Here is a 20,294-nt window from a genome sequence, read left to right as displayed (position 1 = left end):
GTAAGTGCCCTGATAGTTAAAGCTAATGTCTGAAAACACAAGAAAAGAGAGTTACACATCATTAAGTATAAACATGATGTGAATTTTGCTACTCCTTCCACAGGTGTTTTCCATTAGAATATGTCTGCCACATTCAGACCTATTTTAAGCAAATTCACAAGGAAATGCCTCTTTACATGTTTATCCTGGAAGGGCAGATAGGCGTTTTACTTTATAAAGCAGTCTAAAAGTTTTCTATTATTCAAATGAAAAAATATTTTTCAGAACACAGTATTCCAGTTTGGTAATGTATTTCTAGCTGCCATTAGAGACACTTGAAATTAAAACATAATAAAATTTGTGAAACATAAATTACTGTTTCTTAGATATGCTGGTGAAAAGGAGGATTTGCCTGCTTAACTGTATGTGTAAAAAATTTATGTTTGTTATATACACTTATATAAAACTCTACTGTAACTTTCCTCTTGGTGATCTTGTAAAATGTTATTGCATTGATACTGTACTTGCAGGTTATAATAGATCATCTCTTAAATAACTTGCAATAAAATGTAATGACTTGCTAGCAATTATATAATGAAAAATATGTAGCATCAATACTTTCCAGCAATAATTTTTGGGTTTGGGAAACAGCTTATCTCTTAGAGACAAAACTCGCATCCTGAAAATTCTTTACTTGATGCAGAGAAAAAAAAATTGATGTGATTATGAACAGTTCTATATCTGCATGTAGAATACATGGTCACTTCAGAGTTCATTTTCTCCCTGAAAATATGTTTAGGATGACAAGAAGTTGACAAAAAAGCAGAATTTTCATTTGTTCATGTTTCCTGGCTCTCCAGGGTCACAATACCACAAATGGTTGAGAGAAATACATTTGCCTTCTACTCTCTGTACGTAGAAACTGTACAAAGTGTACAAACTGAGGTAGTGCAAGACTGATTTAAATTCTGCAACTGTTTAAATGAAATAAAGTGTGGTTTTGCTCAGACCATCTTTATCAATTGTGTAAGTGTTGCTTTTACATAGTGATTCATTTTTCAACTTCTTTCACAATAACTTTTAGACTGAAAGGAAATACTAATTATTCAGGAAACAAAATATTTTTTATTATTGGAATTTTTCCATGACATTAAATCACTTAAAGGAGTGCTGTGAATGTAATTTAACTGAATCAACATTTGTAGTAATTTTGTGAGTAACTGACAAGTCTAAGTGTCTTGGATTAATTCTTTTTGTCTGTGTTACTCACTGGACATGGTTAACAAAATATGAATGTTTTCTCCCGATAGCATCAGCGACTTCTTGACATTTTGGAAGCAGAAAAGGAAGTATTGTCAGAAAAGATAGAAGAAGCTATGATGCAGCAGTCACAAAAGCACAAGGTACTGCTTTTGTTTACCAAAAAAATAAGAGCCCAGCATCGTGGAGTTTATTGGGAATGATCCTGTCACAGTTACTGACAGGAAGAGGAAGCTTTCTTAAGCACTTTGACTGTTTGAAATTGTTTTTAGCCACTCCTTTATTGTCTATTGCAGTTTAATTTTTCATTTTTAGCCACTCCTTTATTGTCTGTTGCAGTTTAATTTTTCATAACTTTGCAGGAAATGCTGGACAAGTGTTTGGATGAAGAAAGACAGAGAAGCAAGGAGGCTTTGGCAGCTGCTGCAAAGGTATCTCTCATTAATTAGTGGACATGCCATGTGGATTCCATGTGTGTCATTAGAAATGCCAAGCTCAGACACTTACTTTTGTTTCATACTTGTATTTATCAAGCTCTGTGTTCTCACCTGTGCTTAGAATAAGCTGGTTCTACTGAAGGTGAACATATCTGCTATATCCCATGTCTTGATGCACAGATGGAACTGCCTTCTCTTGGACAATAGCCTCTGAATTGTTTATAACAAGAAGTCACAAAATTGCAGTTCAGTTGTTGCTGTTACCTAAATATTTCTTTTTGTGGTCCTTTGACATCATTGCATCTTGATTTGAAGAGCTAGGTAGCAGGGTCAACTGATTATCTTAATGAAACAATCATGTCTTATTTAACTTTCATTGAATATGGGCATCTTCAATGAGGAGAGAACTATTATTAAAGTCATATACAAACAGGGACAGTTTAACAGGTTTTGAATTATTTTATGTAAGCTGATGTTTGGCTAAAAGTGACTATTCAGTTTTTAAATATGATTTCTCCTGTCTATTTCATTATTAAGTGCATTGCTGTTAGGACAATAATTTTGTAAATTTTAAGCTGGAATTAATTTCTAATACTGGTATAGAATCCAGTACAAAAGTTCAGTTGCATGTAATGATCTGGGTAAGCTAGTCGTGTGTATTACCTGGAGCAGTTCATCAGGCTATATTATAATTTTCTGTATGTCTTTCTTATGTAGTACATGAACACTGGCTGAGCACCTCACTGAATGACATTCAGTAGTACCACAAACATTTCTTACATGGTTGATATCTACAGGAAAATGTGTGTATAATAAAACATCCTAATTTAATTATTGTATTTTTAATATCTAAGTAGAAAATCAAGCCCACTGAACTGAAAGAAACAGCTTTACTTGGAAGTGTATCTGATGAATACAGAATTTTTAAGCTGAGGGATTTGTGATTAAGCTTTGTTAGCCCATGTTTGCTTATTTTGAACTTCAGTTTGCCATGTTTTATTTGTAGTTATTATGCAGTGGTTGTCTTGCTGATACATACATTAGTGTAGCTATGCATGTGTGGAGCTGTTGGCTTCAAATTCTCAGTGATTTCAGATAATGGTTGAATGTAATGATGGGGGAGCAAATAAAACAGTACTTCTTGTAGCATGGATGAGGAGCTTTGGGAGGGAAGAGACATTTGTTTTAACAAATGTATATTGGCTGATTTTCTACAGAAAATGTTCAAACTTGCACTTCAGATATTTGTGGGTAAGAGCGAGAATATCTCTTACATGGGAATATCAAGGGAGGCCCATGATGTGCCTACTCTTGCATGGGTTTTTTTGTTTGTTTGTTGGTTTGTTTTGGGTTTTTTTTTGTACTAAGCAAACTAGTTATGAATGCCTATGTTTTCAGTAGGTAGAATTTAAGAGCCTTCCTGTAACTTCTTTTTGCTTTCTGTAACTACACAAGTCATTGCCCAGAGGTAATACCTGCTTGGTAGCACTGTAAGATAAATTGAACCTCATAGTTCAGAAGTGAAAATATTCACATCCTTTATCTTGTGAAGGTGATAAATATGAGTCATTCAGGTTGGGTGTGTTGCTCATCTAATTGTGCCTGGTCTGTTTCAAAGGCTGAAAAAGAAGTAGTGCAGGAAGCTGTTCTGAAAGCAGTAGTGGAGGAGAGGAGAAATATGGAGAAGATTCATGCAGAAGAAAGAAAACTGTGGGAAGCAGAACGTGACAGTCATAGAGAGAAGATTGCCCAGGCTGTTTCAGAAGCCATGCAAGAGCAAAGAAAGCAGAATCAGGTTAGTATGTTTTACCCTTCCATGCACCTGCTCTGTGTGGTTTTGGTTTTATTTTGTATGTCTTCTGTTGTTGTGGTAGATTTTCCTGTGACATCTGTCACTTAGTTGATATTTGCAATACACAGCAAGCAGTTTGTCTTCACCTAGACTGTGTGTATGGAGAGAGGCTGGCACATACAGAACAATTCCTGTGACGTTTAAAGGTACATATATTGAAATGATTTAAATCATGCCAGGTTTTGTCCCTGACTTCAAAAGGAGCCCAGGATGAGCAGCTCAGAGAGTGGCATTTATGCTGTAAACAGTTCAGATTACTTCCATACCTGTGGGACATTAAAGCTGTTATATTTGTTCCTTACAGAAAAGGTACAAAATAAAGAGAGAGTTATAAATACTGGAAACGCAAACCACTAATGAACCATAAATGTTTCTAATCATTAGAGAGGTGCTTCTGTAACAATAAATGTTTGTCACTTAACACAAATTGAGAGGGACATTGCCAACAGTGCTTTCAGCATTTCTACAAATTCAAAATGAAATATATTAAAATTGAAAGTAAATTACTGTTACATAAGTTGCATTTTGTGGTCTGTGGTGCTGGATTTTGAGGGGCAGCCTGTGAATTCACTGATTTCTTGGTGGCATATTTGAATGTTATAGTAATAGTCTTCAGAAATTTAAGGAGTATATGTTTCATTGGTGTGTTGTAATTTGATATTACTGTATTTCTTTATGTGCTGCATAAGAAAAAAACCCAAATTGCAAGAATTTTGAAGTAAAATAAAAGTACTCTTTGGAAACAGACACCATTTCCCTTTCCATTGTTAAACAAAATTAATAACCTCATATACCTAATCAGCTACAAAAAAAAAGGTTTGATGCCATGCCAGTGTCATACTCTGTATTGCCTGAATTCCTAATGTAAATAGAATGATTTTTTTTTAATATGTCTTCTTTATTTCTTTCAAATGTAAAGTATCAAATGGTGAAATGTCAATTTTCAAGACTTTCAGTGAACCTTCAGGCAGTCAAACTCTTCTTCAGAACAAAAGTATAAACAGCTGAGCTCAAAGCTGAAGTCAAGCTGAGAACAATTGCTTGGGTTTAGTAGATACAAATCATCCAGACTGTTCAGAAGGAGAACTGTGCCAGTGTTGTAGAGACTCTCTGGAAGGGAGAGTGGCAAAGTGTTCATTTACTGGAGTAAAGACAGCAATCCTGTAGCTTGTGGAGCAGGAAGAGACTGGGAGGAGGAGGAGGAGGACTATGGTAAAGAAGTCTGAGAAGGTTTTTGAAGGATACTGAGGATTTTGGGTGGAAGAGTCCCGTGGTGGATGCTGGAGTTCAGCCAGGGTTCTGTTGATGGGTTTGGGGGCACGGGGTGTCCTGGGTGTGGGAGAGGCGTGGGCAAAGCTGGGCCAACAACTTGGGGCAGGTTTGCCTTCACTCTGCAGCCTGCCGCAGACTCTCTCATGGTTGATGTTGCCTTTGAAGTTGTCACAAGACAGGATGACATTAGAAGTGTTTTAATTTGGATGGATCTATTCTTTGATAAAGGACTATAGTCCTTTGATAAAGTCCTAAATCTAGTCTTTGATAAAGTCCTAAATCCGCTGCCATGTCTGCGTTTCCCTAAGGAAGTGATTCAGGTCTCTCCAAGGGACAGGTTTTTCCACTCCAGCTTCTTTCAGATCAAGTAGTTCCTAGTGTGGAAGTACCTGGTGATGTACTTGTGATGGTGAGCAGCACTGAGGTGTTGGAGGCCCTTGAGATTAATTCTGTTGTAAATATGTTGCTCTTTATGTACTCCTTTAGTATTGTCATTAGTTAATTCCATTTCTTTTAATACCAAACAGCTCTGACAACTTTCATTGTAACAGGAATAATTTCTCTTACTTGGTTATAACATGATTAATTCACCTTCATGTCTGGTTCATTTTTCGAGTGCCTGATCTATTTTGAATTAAGGAAAAAATGCAGATTTTTCTTGAGATTTCCAAAATTCTATCACATATATCTGTGGTATATATGAAGTTACACTCTTTATTCTCTAATTAATGAGTACAAATTCCCTGGGGAGGAAGGACTTTCATGGAGAAATTGGTTTCTTGGAGAAATTTTCCCTTCTTCCTATGCCAAGAACTTGCATGTCTCCTTTAGGCCGTTGCAATTATAAGCATTCACAGAGCACAAAAATTTTCTGTCAACAAAAGTCCTGCGGAGCTGATGTGCCAAATGATAACTTATATGTGGTGTCAGATACAGCTTTGGTTTAACAATGAGAAACACTTGGGCCTACAAGGCACTTAGTGTGTGGGCAGTAATTTTTTCTGTGTAGAGCCTTCCACACAGAGTTGTTTCTTATTTATGTTTTGTTTTCTGTAGGATTTGTCTTACAAAAGCTATAACTGCAGTCTTGACTCTCTTGTAGTTATTGTTTAGGCAATATATTAAGTCAGCTCTGTAAAGGCCAAAATGCAAACGCAGAGTCTAACATTTTAGACAATGAAATGTAAAAAATCCTAGAATAAAATTTTATTTTGCCGTAAATTATTTCAAAGTGATTTGCTTTATTGATTTGAACTAAAAAAGAAATTAAGCATAGTATTAAAGCGAAGGAGTTTGCCTTCACTGATGCAGTAAACCTGTGAAATGGGAAGATCACAAAGGGTCAGTCTGGTCTTCTGCAAATAGGTGAGGCAGAATGGCTTATGGTCAAAGTGCCACAAGTAACTGCAGGAATAATTAATGGAAAAATTCAAAAAACATTGAAAATTTTATTATTATCATCGAGATGGAAACCCATAGAGAAAAAGGCATTTTCATCTGCATGGTGCAATAGTTTATAAAGGACATGTTTTAAAAACTGTAGCACCACTGTGTATCTGTAAAACATTTAGGTTATGAAAGTGAGGGAAAATAAATTTCCTTGTAAAGGTGGAATGAATTTGTTGGCTTCTCCTTTGCCCTCTAGACCAGAGAAACATGATTAAGAGTTTTGATTTGTTGGTTAAAAGAGTAACTTGGCATCCATTAATTTTCTTGATTAAAATAAAATATATTGGTTTTTTCCACCAGTTTTTAAATACACTAGAAGTTATATGACTATGTAAGAGAAAGCAAATGGGAAAAAACATTAAAGTATGGGTTGTTTACATTTCATTGGTTAGGCAGTTTTAGCCTCACAATAGAAGGTTTGAAGAAGAAGAACAATAAAGGTTTGAAGATCACACTTGTGCTGAATTACATGGTAAAATTGTTCTTCATCACCTAAATAATTTGTTTAAAAGAAGAAAAGAGGAGTGTTTCCTTTGCAGGGATGATCCAGGTATTGTTTTAGACTTTTTTGGTGGTGTTGCTGCAGAGTGGCCAGGAAGGAGACCCAGAGGGGATCCAAATCTGGAAGGTTTATGCAGATGGCTTCTACTTGTGAGAAATTCATGCTTGGCAAAACTTTGTCCTAAAAACAAATGTTTGTCCTCAGTCAAATTGTTGTCCAGTCTGTAGATAAGGAAATACTATTTCCATTTAAAATTGATTATACTAATTTAACATTGCCAGAGAAAAATTGGGAGATTTAGAGACAATTTAATAAATAAATAATGTTTAAAATGAAATATTTTGTTACCAAATATGAAAGAGCCGAGTAAAGATAAACTTCCAGTGAAAGTAGGAACTAAAACATACTGAGTTAAATATTTCAACTTGATGGAGCAACCTTGACATACCACCTTCTTCACCTTCTTTGCTTTTTCTTTAAGAAATTAAAGGATTACAGTAACATGAATATTGTTTTGGGGTTTTTTTAATGAAAGCTTTTCATGAAAGCATTGACTGTTCCAGTGACTTGGGGTCTTTACTTAGAGACACGGTATTTGTACTTAAAGGTATTATTTTTTGAAGCCTTTTAACTCTAAAGGGATAAATGAGATATTTTACCACATCAGGGAAATGGAAAAATGTTTTTTAGAGCATGCTCTTGAGTTTGTGAAGTAGTAAAAATCCAGATGACTTCCATTTTGATTGAGATTCAGATTCTATAATTGTGTTTTTCAGGTGCTTGATGCTTTTATAAGAGTTTTTTGTGATTTTTTTTAATTCTGTTTTTTTTTTGTTGTTGTTGTTGTTGTTTGTTTGTTTGTTTGTTTGTTTTTTAAATTTAGAAGAGCATTCTCAGTTTGGGGAAGAGCAGACTTGCATTTTAAATCAAGGAAGAACAAGCTCTCCTTGAAAAGAACTACTAGTCTTTTGATTAAAGATAATGTTCATTTGCAAGGGGCCTCGTGATCCTCTTTCAGCACATTGAAAAGTCATCATAGATTAGGAACTCATCTCTTTAACAGACTAGACGTAGCTTGGCATGTCTCCAGTATTTTCTTTTCTGTATTTTTCTGGTGTTTTTTACAGTGGCATCTTCCCTGCAAGGAGATTTTAATGCCTGGTAGTTGTCAGTGTGGAGAGTGGTGAAATTCCTCCACTAGAATTCTTTCTAGAACACCTATTTAAATAAAAAGTGGGTATCCTCCAGATAAGGAGAAAGTATAAGAGGTAGTTTGTCTGAGGCAGAAGCTTTTTACTTCACTGCAATCCAAAATTGCAGTGAAGCTCATGGGGTACAACTCTAAACTGAAAAAACAATGGACAATTCCCTCTACCCTTCTTTACATTTATTTTTACTCATTGAAAAAACAGAAGTCCAAAAATTCTTTGGGGATATAGGATGGTGATATCCATACAATTCTGAATAAAGGCTGCTGTATTAAATTAATAATTAGTGGGGAATGAAGAGTAGCTCCCATAGCTATAATGCACAGAGCTCTCTGCATGGCAGTTGTTATCATTTTACAGAGCCAAATACTCAGCTGCACAAAGGAGGTGAAATCTGTGGTGGTGTGGAAGAGAATTAGCAAAAGAAACTGAAGAGAGTTTATGCACCACTATTGTTGTTTTAAAATAAAGTCATTAAAAGTAAAAGGAAAGCTGGCAGCTGCAGGGTGAGCCCTGGAAATTTAAGTCCATCTCATAGCTTGAAATAAATAATTCTGCTAAGGCATTTGAAGCAAAGAATCACCTTTGTCATTTCCTGAAGGCTTAAATATAAAATACTGTATATAATCTAGTGTAGTTTACCCTAATTCTCCAGGGAAAAAGAGCCTGAGTTCATCTCTGCCATAATCCACACAGCAGATCCATTAGAGACTCAAGTGCTCAAGTGTTCTGAAAGCTGAAAATATTTAGGAAAGAAAAGGAAAAAAACCCCTTTAATTTATTAAAAGAGCTAACATAAACTCTGCTTCCTCTTGGACATGAGGAAAAACAGTAAGGCAAAATTATCTTACCAATGGGAAAGTGTTTCAGGAAAACTGAGGCTGTGGTGTCTCATTCAGCCAAGCCACAGCTGAGATATACTGAGATATACAAAGAAACAATATTTTTGCAAGAGAAGCTAACTGAAATGCTTACCAAAAAAAAAAAAAAAAAAAGAAAAGAAAAAAAAAAGAAGGAGCTTTTCAGTGGTCTTTGCTGAATCAATCTTTAAGAATTAAAGACGATTGAGTATGTTCACATTTCTGAAGGTTCCTGTTGTGGTGTTCTTTGCAGAGCAATACATTTGTAATCTATGGTCTTAGAAAGCATTAATACAATTTTACTTGCAAACATCTAGATAGTTGAAAATGGTTATAGTTATTTAAATGGTATTTAATGAGTTGCCATGCATTTATGAATATCAGCATATACCATTGATTAGATAAAAATGTATCTAAAATGTACCTAAATCCTAAAATTAAAATGTCTAGATCACCTAAATCCTAAAGAATGAGTGTCTCCTTACCTGCTACATTATCAAATTTTTTTGGTTCTCATCTACTTGAGGGATTGCTTTTGCTGGTAGTTTGGCAAACCTGAAGGAATTTGGTATTGGAATTCTCAAGGATTTCCATACCCAGTGATGTGTAAGGGAATAAAAGATATGTAAATAAAAACATGAAGTGGTTGCCTTTGTTCCTAAGGATCTCGTTTTTGTTTCTTTTCTACAAATGCTAAAATTAGCTGTTAAATTCTTGTTGAAAATTACTGTTTGTCTAAATATTTTTCCCCATTGCCCTGAATTTAAGAAGGTTGTAAGGACTAAGAAAAAAAAAGGTTTTCTAAAAGTTTTTTTCCCACTCTAGCTTTCAGTCAGATGTATTAGCTATTAAATGTCCCTTTCTTAGCCCTGTAATCTGTAAAAAACCAATTCACTTTTTCTCATGCATCAAATGAGTAGATATTGGAGGAATTTTTTTGGTGGACATTACAAGGGGAAAAGAGGAAATATATGGGGATTATACATCTGCCTTGTATTTTCATTGTCCAATAAATTTGTTCTGTCCAAGGTTACCTCTTGGTTCATATCAAATTTGGAAACCTAACTCACTTTTTCCTCCATGGCCCCTTTGTGAGCTATTTCTGTATACAATGAAGACCCTGATAAAACTCTGTGATGTCTCTTTATAAATGCACCACTATCACTCAAGGGTTTCTTAGTCTTTCCTTTTTCCTTTTCCACTTCCCAAATACTTTTTGCACTCTCAAGAACAATCATGCTGCTTGTTGCTCTGAACTATATCATGGTTTTGTTTCAGATCTAATTGTAAATACAATTTTTTGTTTACAGCATGCATTTGGCATCATATATGTAGGAAATAAAATATCATATCTAAAAAGAAAGGTGCAATCTTCAAACAAGGTTCAATCTACAAAGCTCCCACTTTTCCTTTATTTTTATTAATGCATTTTTTTCTCTCCCTTGTAAATACTGCTGTAATTGCTCTTGCAAATTTCCAGCCCTTTACTCCATCACACTTTCTCTGTTAAATAGGCTATCAACTGCTTTTTGCCTGTTTCAGGGTTTGCTGTTGTTTCTTTTTCCTCATTAATCACTCTGTTTATAGTATTTGTTATCAGAAGATCAACTTTTACCTATATTGGCATTGTTTGCCCTTCTTCTATGATTTTTTTTTTACTAGGGAGGCTTTTAACATGGTGCAATAATAATTTAACTTCCTTGAAATTTAATTTCTTTATCCTAAAAGCTCTTTGTGTTTATGGTACACAGAGCTTTGAGGGCATTGTCAGTTAAGGGAATACAAACTATTATGTTTATCAATCTCTCTTTGTCCACTTGTTGTTTTTTTCATCTTTTACAAGGGTTGCAGAGTCCTGTGGAGGGGTCAGAATTTGAAATATTCCCTCTATTCTCTTTCTGAAGTACTTAGCAAAGTGGCATATTTTTAAATGTAATTTCAGAAATAACTTTTTATGACTCCATAGGATTTTCATTGGGTGGGTCAGTGCTAATCTTTGGAAGACAAAATGGCTTTTCAGTAATAGGCTTGGACTGTTGTAACATTGCTCTTTATGTTCAGTATTTTGTGGACTCATACAAGCAGTTGTTGGGGTTTTTTCCTCTATATCCCAATTCCTAACAAAATAGTCTATTGATAACATGGTATCACACAATGTGCTGGAGAAGAACTTGCTCTTCAAAGGATCTCTTCTCCTCTTCCTCTTGCCTTTATTGCACAACTTCCAGTGGGAGTGTGTGCTTACATTTCTCTCAAGAAGGTAGCAAACCATAATTTTCAGTTTTACTTTCTTCTTGTTTTTCAACCATCTAGTAGAAACATTAGTGTGGCCAGTGCTTGTGGAGACACATTGAACGAAAATCCTGTGTAATCTTGAGTGTGTGAGGAAGGACACAACTCAGCAGGGCTGAGTGGAAAGAGATCCCTGCCATTAGATGAGTTTATTTTTAATATGCTTGCAAAGTCTGGAAAAGGAATAGTTCACAGCACACAGACTTTAACCATGTCTGAGTTCTGAAGTAGACTGTAGTAGTTTGTAACCACAGACATTATAATTTGAGGGTTACTATTTTCTGAAAAACCACTAACATTGCAGTCTGTGGTTGCATTTCCTAGATAAAGTTTAGCGCTGCCACCTGATCCTTGTGTGGAAACAAAAGAATTTTCCTATAAAATTGCAAAGCAACATATGGCTTGTTTTATTTTTTAAATACTGTCTGGAGTTCTCTGGTGTATCAAGCACTACTGCTTTTTCTTTCTGGCTTTGTACACATTTATATGTTGTGATTGTGTGGTTGTCATTTCTAATACATGGTTGACTATTATTTGCCAATTGAGTATTTGAATGTCTGTATTTTATTTTTGATTAGGCATTCTTAATATTCTAACTGGTGTCATGTCAAGCACATGTATAGAGAGTCACATAACAAAGACAACTTTGTGACTATAATTTGGTACTCCAGCCACTGATCAAATATGTAAAAAAAAAAAATAAAGGGAGGAGAGAGAGGACTTGCGCCTCAAGTGGCACTTTGTGGAGTTTTCTTCCTTAACTTGTTACAGGAAACTGGGTTTTTCCATTTTCTTGAGTCCATTAAATAGCATTAAGAGGCTCAAATAACACTCTACACTTTCTAGTTAAGGATGAAATAAAGGCAAATTTTTTCCTTTGCAACCAAAATCTAAGTTAGGATAGTATCTAGGGGTTGATATAGCCTTAGAGGAAAGAGATGAAGGAGAAGTAGACACATGCTGAGAGAATGTACCTGCAGCTAAGGTTTTGTTCAACAGTAATAGGTGATATCTGAATTTAAATGCCTTTATATTTGTTGATAATTTGCTCTAATGACAGAAATAGAGCAAAGACAGACAGTAACTGAGTACCTAGAGGAGAGCACTTAGTGGAAGGTTGTATAAAAGAAGTGAGGATTCTTGTCACAGAAGGAAAAACTATTATCAATTATTAAGATCAAAAGAATATGACAGAGCTGACTAGGGAGCTGTTGTGCAGTGTTTGCTCTTTGAAGACTTCTGAACTGAGTGAAAGGGATAAAAGAGTTTTCTTTCCATTTACTGATAACACAGCAAAGCTGTCTTTTGATAGTCTCGAGTGTCATTGTTTCACAGGACTCTGTGTTTGCCCATTTTGAACTGCAGGTAGGGGACAGTGCAAAGCAGGAGCGTTGTCAGAAGTTGTAGGGGCTGGTTTTTAAGACATGACCTGTGAAGAAAGCTGTGTCTTTTGTGGAACTGTTTCATTTCTCCTGAAACCAGTCAGCAGGGTAACATTTCAGCTCAGATGAGAAACAGATATTGGGATCTCAGAGAAACGGATCTGTATGATTCATCCTGTGAATAATCACAGAAAAGCCCCAATAAATCAAAAGTGTTGTGGACAGCTGCCCGCAGTCTGGTAAATCCAAACGTTGGGATGAAGCCCACTAAAGCAGGAGTCTTTTTGTCACATGAGATTGTCCTGTCTGGTGGCTACAGGATCTGTCTGGTGACAGTAAGTGTTGAGATGATTCTCAGGTGGTAACAGGAGGTGATCAGTGTCTGAAACAGAGAATTGTTTATAAATTGGGAAGATGCATCAGCACTTAATGTGGTTAACTAGAATGTGGTAGATGAATCACAGAATCACTTAGGTTGGAAAAGACCCTTAAGATCATTGGGTCTCTCTGTTAACCTCACACTGCCAAAGCCACCATTAACTCATGTCCCCAAGTGCCACACCTACATATTTTTTAAATACTTCCAGGGATGGTAATTTAACCACAGCCCTGGAGATTTGTGCCAATACCAGCAGAAATGAAAAAGAATTTTTTCCAATTTTACTTCGTCTGTTTTAATGTCAGTGTAATGAACTAGTGTTCCATAAGGGTATTGCTAGAGGTTTCTGTTTTCTTGTATTTTATTAATAGACTTGTAGAATTTAATTGTGTTTTTATTTGGACTTTATAGTCCAAATACTTATTTGGATTATGTAGTGTTTCAAGTATCGTATCAAGGATACTTAACATACTTCAACTGATTGTAAGTATTTTATGGGTGTAAAATTTTCTAGATATTAAGATATAGCAGTTTATCAGTTCTGTAATTTGCTTTGAAGAGATTAATGGGATAAGTTATGGGATTTTTTTCCATTCTAGCACAAGACAGTATTTTGGGACCTTTTGACAAATTAAACTGGCATGAGAGTATAATTATAAGAACAGCATATTTCTGTAATATGTAATTTTCTGCTACTTTTTCTGTTAGTCTTGCCAGAGTTATGTAGTGAAAGAAACCTTTTTCTCAGGATTTTTCTTTGGTAAACTGAATTAAAACAGAAAAAAATCATAATCACTTTTCACAACTGATTTTCATGTGTACTGCATTCCAGAGCAGTGGGGACTACATAGTTACACATTTTAAATTTGGGATTTTAGACTTTTTCTGCTATGAAAATAGCAAAAGTGTAGTTCTGCAGAAACTATTCCATTTTGGCTGAAATAGAGCAAACAACTAAAGGTAAGAAATACAGCTTTCTTTTTCAGTTGAATAACTTCCACTGAAGGGATTTTAAAAAAAAAAATTAGCTTGATCCAATTTGGTGGATTATTAATTTTGTACACTAATAGCATATTGTAAAATGCCACTCTTAAATATACAGATGAATTATGCAACTTCATAAACATCTTCTATTTCCAAAACCTTAGAACTCCACCTGTCCTCCAGCCAACCTTCCCCACTCCCCCAAATCCAAGCTGTAAATAGGTATCATAAAATGTCTGTATTGCTCTGCAGTCAAGCAAACCCGTAAACAAATCTGTGGGTAATGCAGTGTTATGTCTAACCAGTGAAGAGTAAAAAGGAATCCATTTATATTTACCTTTGATTTTCTACAAGTTTTGATTTAAAAATTTTTAAAGATCATAAATCATGTATGTGAATAAATACACTAGAAGTCATGTTGTGTTCCTGTTTCAACCACTGAGGTTTTTTTCCATTTCCTGCTTAATTCTTCAGGTGCACCACCAGAGTTTCTGTTTCTTCCAATTTGGAATGTCTAGAACAAAGGCACAGGAATTGCCAATTGCTCTCTGATTTCTGAGGCACTCTCCATCGTCCCCTTGATCTCTCTGAAAGAACATTTAAGATCATGTGATCACTTTAACTGGTTGCTTTTTTCGCTTTCTGAAAATGTTGCATTTTCAGGATTTAGATATAGGAATCTGAGTCTTGTCATTTTGTTCTCCTGAATCTTGGAAACAGAACACAGAACACTTGGATTAATAATGTCATTACTTATTCTATGAGTGGCTTTGGGAAGCTGGGACTTCACTTTTGGGACAGTGACTTCAGCCCAGCAATTTCCTTCCTTGCTGCAGGTGATACAGATGTTTTAAGAAGTGGTACCTGGTGTTCTCTACTGTAATGCATTTGATGGAGGGTAATGCTAATATAGTGAGTTTGGAAGCAAATTAATTATTTTGACAAGTTTTTGTATAAGTTTACACAAAGCTTTGATAATTTGTATCACAGGTTAGAAACCGACTTTGGTGTCGTGGCAATGGCTCAAAACTGCATCAGGGGAGGTTCAGACTGGAAGCTCTTCTTCAGAAGAGGGTGGTCAGACACTGGGAGAGGCTTGCAGAAAGCTGGTCCTGCCCTAAGACTGTCAGTGTTTCAGAGGCTTCTGGAGAATCCCTTAATAATTTAATTCTTGGGCCTGAAGGGCTCAGGCAGCTGGAGCAGATGATCTTGTAGGGCACTTCCAACTGAATAACAGCACCTGGTAAATCCCTGCCATCCCTACTCCTGATGGAAGGGAAAATCTGAATTGTTTTATTATTTTCAGCTCTCAGGGAACATTGTATTTCTATTAATATAGCTTTAAATGTATTATTTCTCTCTCTTTTTCTCTCTCTCATTTACCCTTTAGTACTGAATTTATCAATTTTTATGAAGATACTGCATACATTTAGGATAACTATAACTGGGAAAAGAGTATAGAGGCAATAAAAATTTAGCAGGAGGAAAAGGGATGACCTTTTATCACATTTGTGACTTTTTTTTTCCATATACACTTACATCCTTTTCTTTTGGAAAGGAAATTGTCAAGGAAGCATTAATGGAGGAGCAGAAACGAAGTGAAAAAGCAATTGAAGAAGCAGTGAAAAGGACAACAGAGGAACTGATGGAGTATATTAAAGAGCAGAAGAGGGTGAGTTATCAGTGGATAATGGGTTTCATCATGAACTGAGAAATTGATAAAGTTCTCTAAACTTCAGACCTCTCTTAAAATTCACAGGAAAACAGAATCAGGAGTTAGGACTTCAGATCTTTCACTCATTTTTTCAAACAGTTTGTTATTATACCTTTCTTCATGCATATTTGTAGACTTTTAAGTCCATCACAAGCTGAAAAGCAGACATTAATGGTTCAGTTAAAATTTATTGCATTTCTTGTTACATAAAGTAACATAAAGATGGGCATATATGTTGACTATCAGATTTAAATTGTGATCTGAGCTCAGATCATAGAAAACATTTCAGTACAAATAACAGGTGCTATTTTATATTCATGAATGAACTTTATTGTGTAGTTTTTATGCACACAAAGGCCATTAATTTTTTCCTCTCAACCCATATTATCTGAGAACCTGAAAATGTACTGGTATTCTGTTAAGTGTGATTTATAGTCAGTGCATTGGTCTTGTTATGAAATGTTGCAATGTTCTGAAAGTTGTTTTCAGATGTTCTATTCATGCTATATCCTGGCAGTTTAATGCTTGTGTATAAACAGTAAAATGTAGCTCAAGGGACTTTGATTTGCTTTCAGTAGGAGGAGAAAAAAATAACACACTTCTCTCCTTTGAAGCTCTTTATAAAAACATAAGCAAAAAATAATTTTTAAAATCCTCTTTCATATGGCAGTAGCAGCCTGAGATCAAATTTCAGTATTCTCAATAAACAAAATCACTCAGCTTGAATCTAATGGGGAATGTTGTCCTGAGAAAGAAGTAGAAATAATGAGTTTGGGCTCTGCTTCTATATTCCCTGTTTTTATAGGTTAAATAATACTGTGGGAAATAGGATTTACCTTCAGAAGTTTCACTCTGCTACTAGTTAAGATTGCAGCTGGGTGAGTTCCTTCCATTGTGCCGTGTGTGGAAACATTTCCTTTTAGCAGGATTTGTTTGATTTGGAAAGACAATTTAAACAGAATCCAGTGCAAAACATGATCCATAAGGATGTTTGAGCATATCTGAAGTCAGTTGTTTATGATGGATAAGCTGTGGGGAAGGTGAAAGTAAGTCTACTATTAAAATAACTTATCATAAGTGTCATAAATGAATGGGTCAGTAAGGCCTGCAGTGCAGATATATATGAAACTATCACCTTCAAAGAAACAAAATCTTTGGTTTATCTGGTAGGAGCATACATTCTTTTAATTTCATAGAGCATATTCAAATATTTCAGCCAACCTTTTTCTCTTTTTAATCAGTTGACACATAGCTGTTAATTTTTTAAAAAATCATACATAAGGGGAGAACTAGACTTTTCTGGCATAAGATTTATAAAGACTGCCTGTATTCAGGTTGGAAGTGAAAGACTTGTTTAACTCCAAATCATGTAGCATAATAGCTTTTATATAATTACATAAGAGGCAGAGGAAATGGTCAAAACTCATACACCTGTAAGAGTATAAATATACTTTATGGACTGTGCTAAGTAGCAGTTTATGTAAGGAATTCCTAGAAAGAACTCAGGGAAAATGCCTTGCCTAGGATTTGGAGAGGTTTTTTTGGGTTTTTTTTGATTGACGGGGCATCCCAGGTACAAACTGGCAAAGCTAGTGGGCACTGTGTGTCATGATTGTTTTGAAAATCTGTTTGTAGAACCCTTCATACCCTGGGCACAGCAGTATTTGTATTTGGTTAGCAGGGGATTATTTGAATTAATAGAAAGTTGCTTAATAAAAAGCAACAATATCATCATGCTAAAATGCTGACAAGAATAAATGTAACTTCCTCTGTACTGCAGCCAAAAAAGTCACCAAAACCAGGGGAGAATTTGTTGGCATGTCTTTCCACCTTCAAAAAAAGAACACTAAAGCTAAAAAAAAGAGGGGAAAAAAACCCAAAAGAAAAAGAAAAAAACCCTGTGATTGAAACAGGTATTTTCATACAATAAATGAAGATGTGGCATGCAATGTATGTCATATGAACCCAGGTTTTTACACATATATAGCACTATGTTGGTAGCAGTTCTAATTATATACTGCAGTCTTAGTTTTATTTTCTCTGTTCTATAATAAATGCAGATTTTATAGTAGAATTTTTTTTTTTTTTTAATGTTGCCACCGATAACACCTTAAGAATGTGGATATCTAAGATGTGAAGGAAATTTCAGTCAGGAATTTAACTCTTTGTTATGTCATGATTATTTCATAACCATCACCATTCCAAAGCAGGTGTTAAAACTGAACTGGACCCAGGCTGTCCTGTCTGTTCAAAGACATTTTCCACAGCTACCAAACTTGTAGAGATTTATTTCAACATTTGTAGCACCTTGAAGAATCTGAGTCAAATTCAAATGCACGTTAGCCAGAATTGTTTTCCCCAGCAAAGGTCCATCCACATTATGTCCAGAAAGTTATCTTTATTAATTGCCTGAAGGTATATTTGACTGTGCAGTCTTACTTTGCCTTCATCTGCAATAAATATCAGGAAGGCAAAACAGAGTTTATTGCTGGTGGGGTGGACAATGAGGGGACAGAGGTGAAGGGTAGCACACAGATAAAAAGGCACTTGTCTCGGTTTGGAAAGACAGGTGTCTGCTAAGGAAGGCAGGAGCCTCCCCTGAAATGCAAAAATGTAAACCCCCTCCCTCTGAATTTATGTAAATTTGAAATTTAGGGGCTCTCAGGCAAAAATATGGGAGCAGGAATAACAGTTTTTTATTAGGGAAGAAAATAAAAGGATAAAATTACAGTGCAGTAAACTAAAACAACACTGACAGTCAGAATAAAACCTGACCCTGTTGGTCAGGATGCTGGTAGCATCCAATTGGAATGGGGGCTGCAGTCCTCCTGGAGTGTCAGGTGTGGTTCTGCTGGAGCAGGGATCCTGTAGGAGGGTGGAATCTTCCTCTGACGACCCAGTGGAAGAAGAGGCAGCTGCTGTTCCTCTGGGAGATCCAGTGGAGAAACCCTGCTGGTGCTCCAGAATCTCCAGATTATATCTTGGGTAGCAATGCTTGCCTCCTCCCTCTGGGCAGAGCATTTTACAATGGGATGCTGTAATTCTTGTCAGTCATGCAGTGACATTCAATAGCCTGTTATCAGCAAATGTGTCCCTGGAGGGAGGAGTGGTTGTGGAAGAGATAAGGAAAAACTGCCCAATTAACAGGGGACAACTGCTGTACAGATGGCAAAGAGAATACAATTTGCTTGGCAATCCAGGACAGCACTGAAGTAGGGCTAAATGGCAAGCCACTGCTTTCACTTCTGTCATCCAAATAAACATTATTTTTGGTTTGGATTCAATGCATATCATGTGCCATAGAGCTCTAACCGAGACACAGATGCAGAGGGAAGCAAAATCATTCAGTTTGTTTAGAACTGAGTAAAGAAGAACTTGTCCTTGAGTATCCAAAGTCCATCTGTTTTGATGTAAGCTCAAGATTCACCGACCTATTTATCAGTATTGTCTTTTGTTGCCTGATGTTCACCATGCTGTAACCTCTGGCCCTGCATTGTGGTTTCTGATCACCTGAGTGCTCTGGAAGCACCCAGCCCCTCAGGCTGTGACTGCCTTAGTGAGTGCAGGAAGTGTGTGCCAGCTTTTTGCATTAATTATTTGCATTAATTGCATAAATTTTAGTGTTTGTTTTTATACTGAACGCTTGTGGAGGTATTCCCCTATATGAGGCAGTAGAGCTCTGGGGTTTTTTTAAGGATGAATAGTTTTATTTGGCTCAAACATCTTGCTGATGTGGTGGAATATATGTACATGTCTGTACATAGACTCTGCATACATGTAGGTGTATGCATCCACGTTTGTGTTACCTGGGCATCAGAGCAAGGAGCAGAGCCTAATGTCCTGTAAATTCTGGTTTAGGATTAGAGCTCCCAAACCCTGATCTCTGGGCTACACAACAGAAGCATGGCAGTGCCCTTCCCTGACCTGTACAACTGCATTGCTTTTGCAATATTTTTGGTTAAAATCTGATTAATGGGTACATGCCGCTCTGTTAGAAGTAAAAACACAGGCTGGGCCTATCCCTGCTCAAATTTTTATGGACTTTACATGGGGCTTTGGCCCATTTACTGAACAGTTTGCTTCAGCTGGCTGCACTTTCCCGAAGTGCAGTTTGTAAGAGCTCCAAGGAACTTTCCCATGTGTTGTTTGCTCCTCAACTCGATGCAGTTCCAAGGTCGACTGCAGTTTTGGAGGTGTGCTGCAAGCATTCCAGCCATGTGAGCAAAGGAGAAGTGTGATAATTCCCTGGTAAAGTGGGGTCCAGATCACAGCTTTTCCCTCTTCCTTTGCTTGCCCTTTGTCTCCTCTCACTGGGCCAGGATGTGAAGGAGCTGCTGCCTGCACCTGATTGCCCAGGGAGCTGAAGAGGGAAAAGCAAGAACTGCTTTAAGGTACTAAGGTGAATTTTCAGAATCCACTGGTCTGAGAGAAGCCAAGCCAGCTGACTTAAGAGAGCAGTGCTTCATCTCTGAACTGAAAATAAGCTTGAAAATAAATAGTAAAATAGCAGATAAGCAATATCTGAATAGAATAATATCAGTATTGCAGTATATGAATCTCCTTGCTTCTTAATCTTATTTTGAGGCTATGTGTTGGCCTTTTCTTTGCATTCATTCTGTGAACCTACAGATGTTGTGCAGTTTTCTGTAACTCCTGCTGTTCTATGAAGAAAATTCCTGAAATATATTTACATTTTATATGACTGGCTGAGATTTTTTAAAATT

General features: G+C 36.2%; 1 protein-coding gene across 4 annotated transcripts in view; it reads left to right on the top strand.

Moving 5' to 3' along the window:
• CCDC91 (coiled-coil domain containing 91) overlaps window positions 1–20,294 on the top strand; it is a 115,617-nt gene that overhangs the window by 74,831 nt on the left and 20,492 nt on the right. For 3 of the 4 annotated variants that reach the window (XM_064421074.1, XM_064421072.1, XM_064421070.1), the window contains 4 exons: window positions 1,290–1,382; window positions 1,602–1,670; window positions 3,295–3,471; window positions 15,415–15,528. In XM_064421074.1, coding sequence (XP_064277144.1) covers window positions 1,290–1,382; window positions 1,602–1,670; window positions 3,295–3,471; window positions 15,415–15,528 — 453 coding nt within the window. The remainder of the gene's footprint in view (window positions 1–1,289; window positions 1,383–1,601; window positions 1,671–3,294; window positions 3,472–15,414; window positions 15,529–20,294) is intronic. The other variant, XM_064421073.1, reaches the window with a different exon arrangement.

Source organism: Passer domesticus, chromosome 5 (genome assembly GCF_036417665.1).
Source record: "Passer domesticus isolate bPasDom1 chromosome 5, bPasDom1.hap1, whole genome shotgun sequence".
In the NCBI taxonomy this organism is placed as follows: Eukaryota; Metazoa; Chordata; class Aves; order Passeriformes; family Passeridae; genus Passer; species Passer domesticus.
Note: the sequence above shows the minus strand (reverse complement) of the source record. Positions and strands in the feature narration are given on the sequence as shown.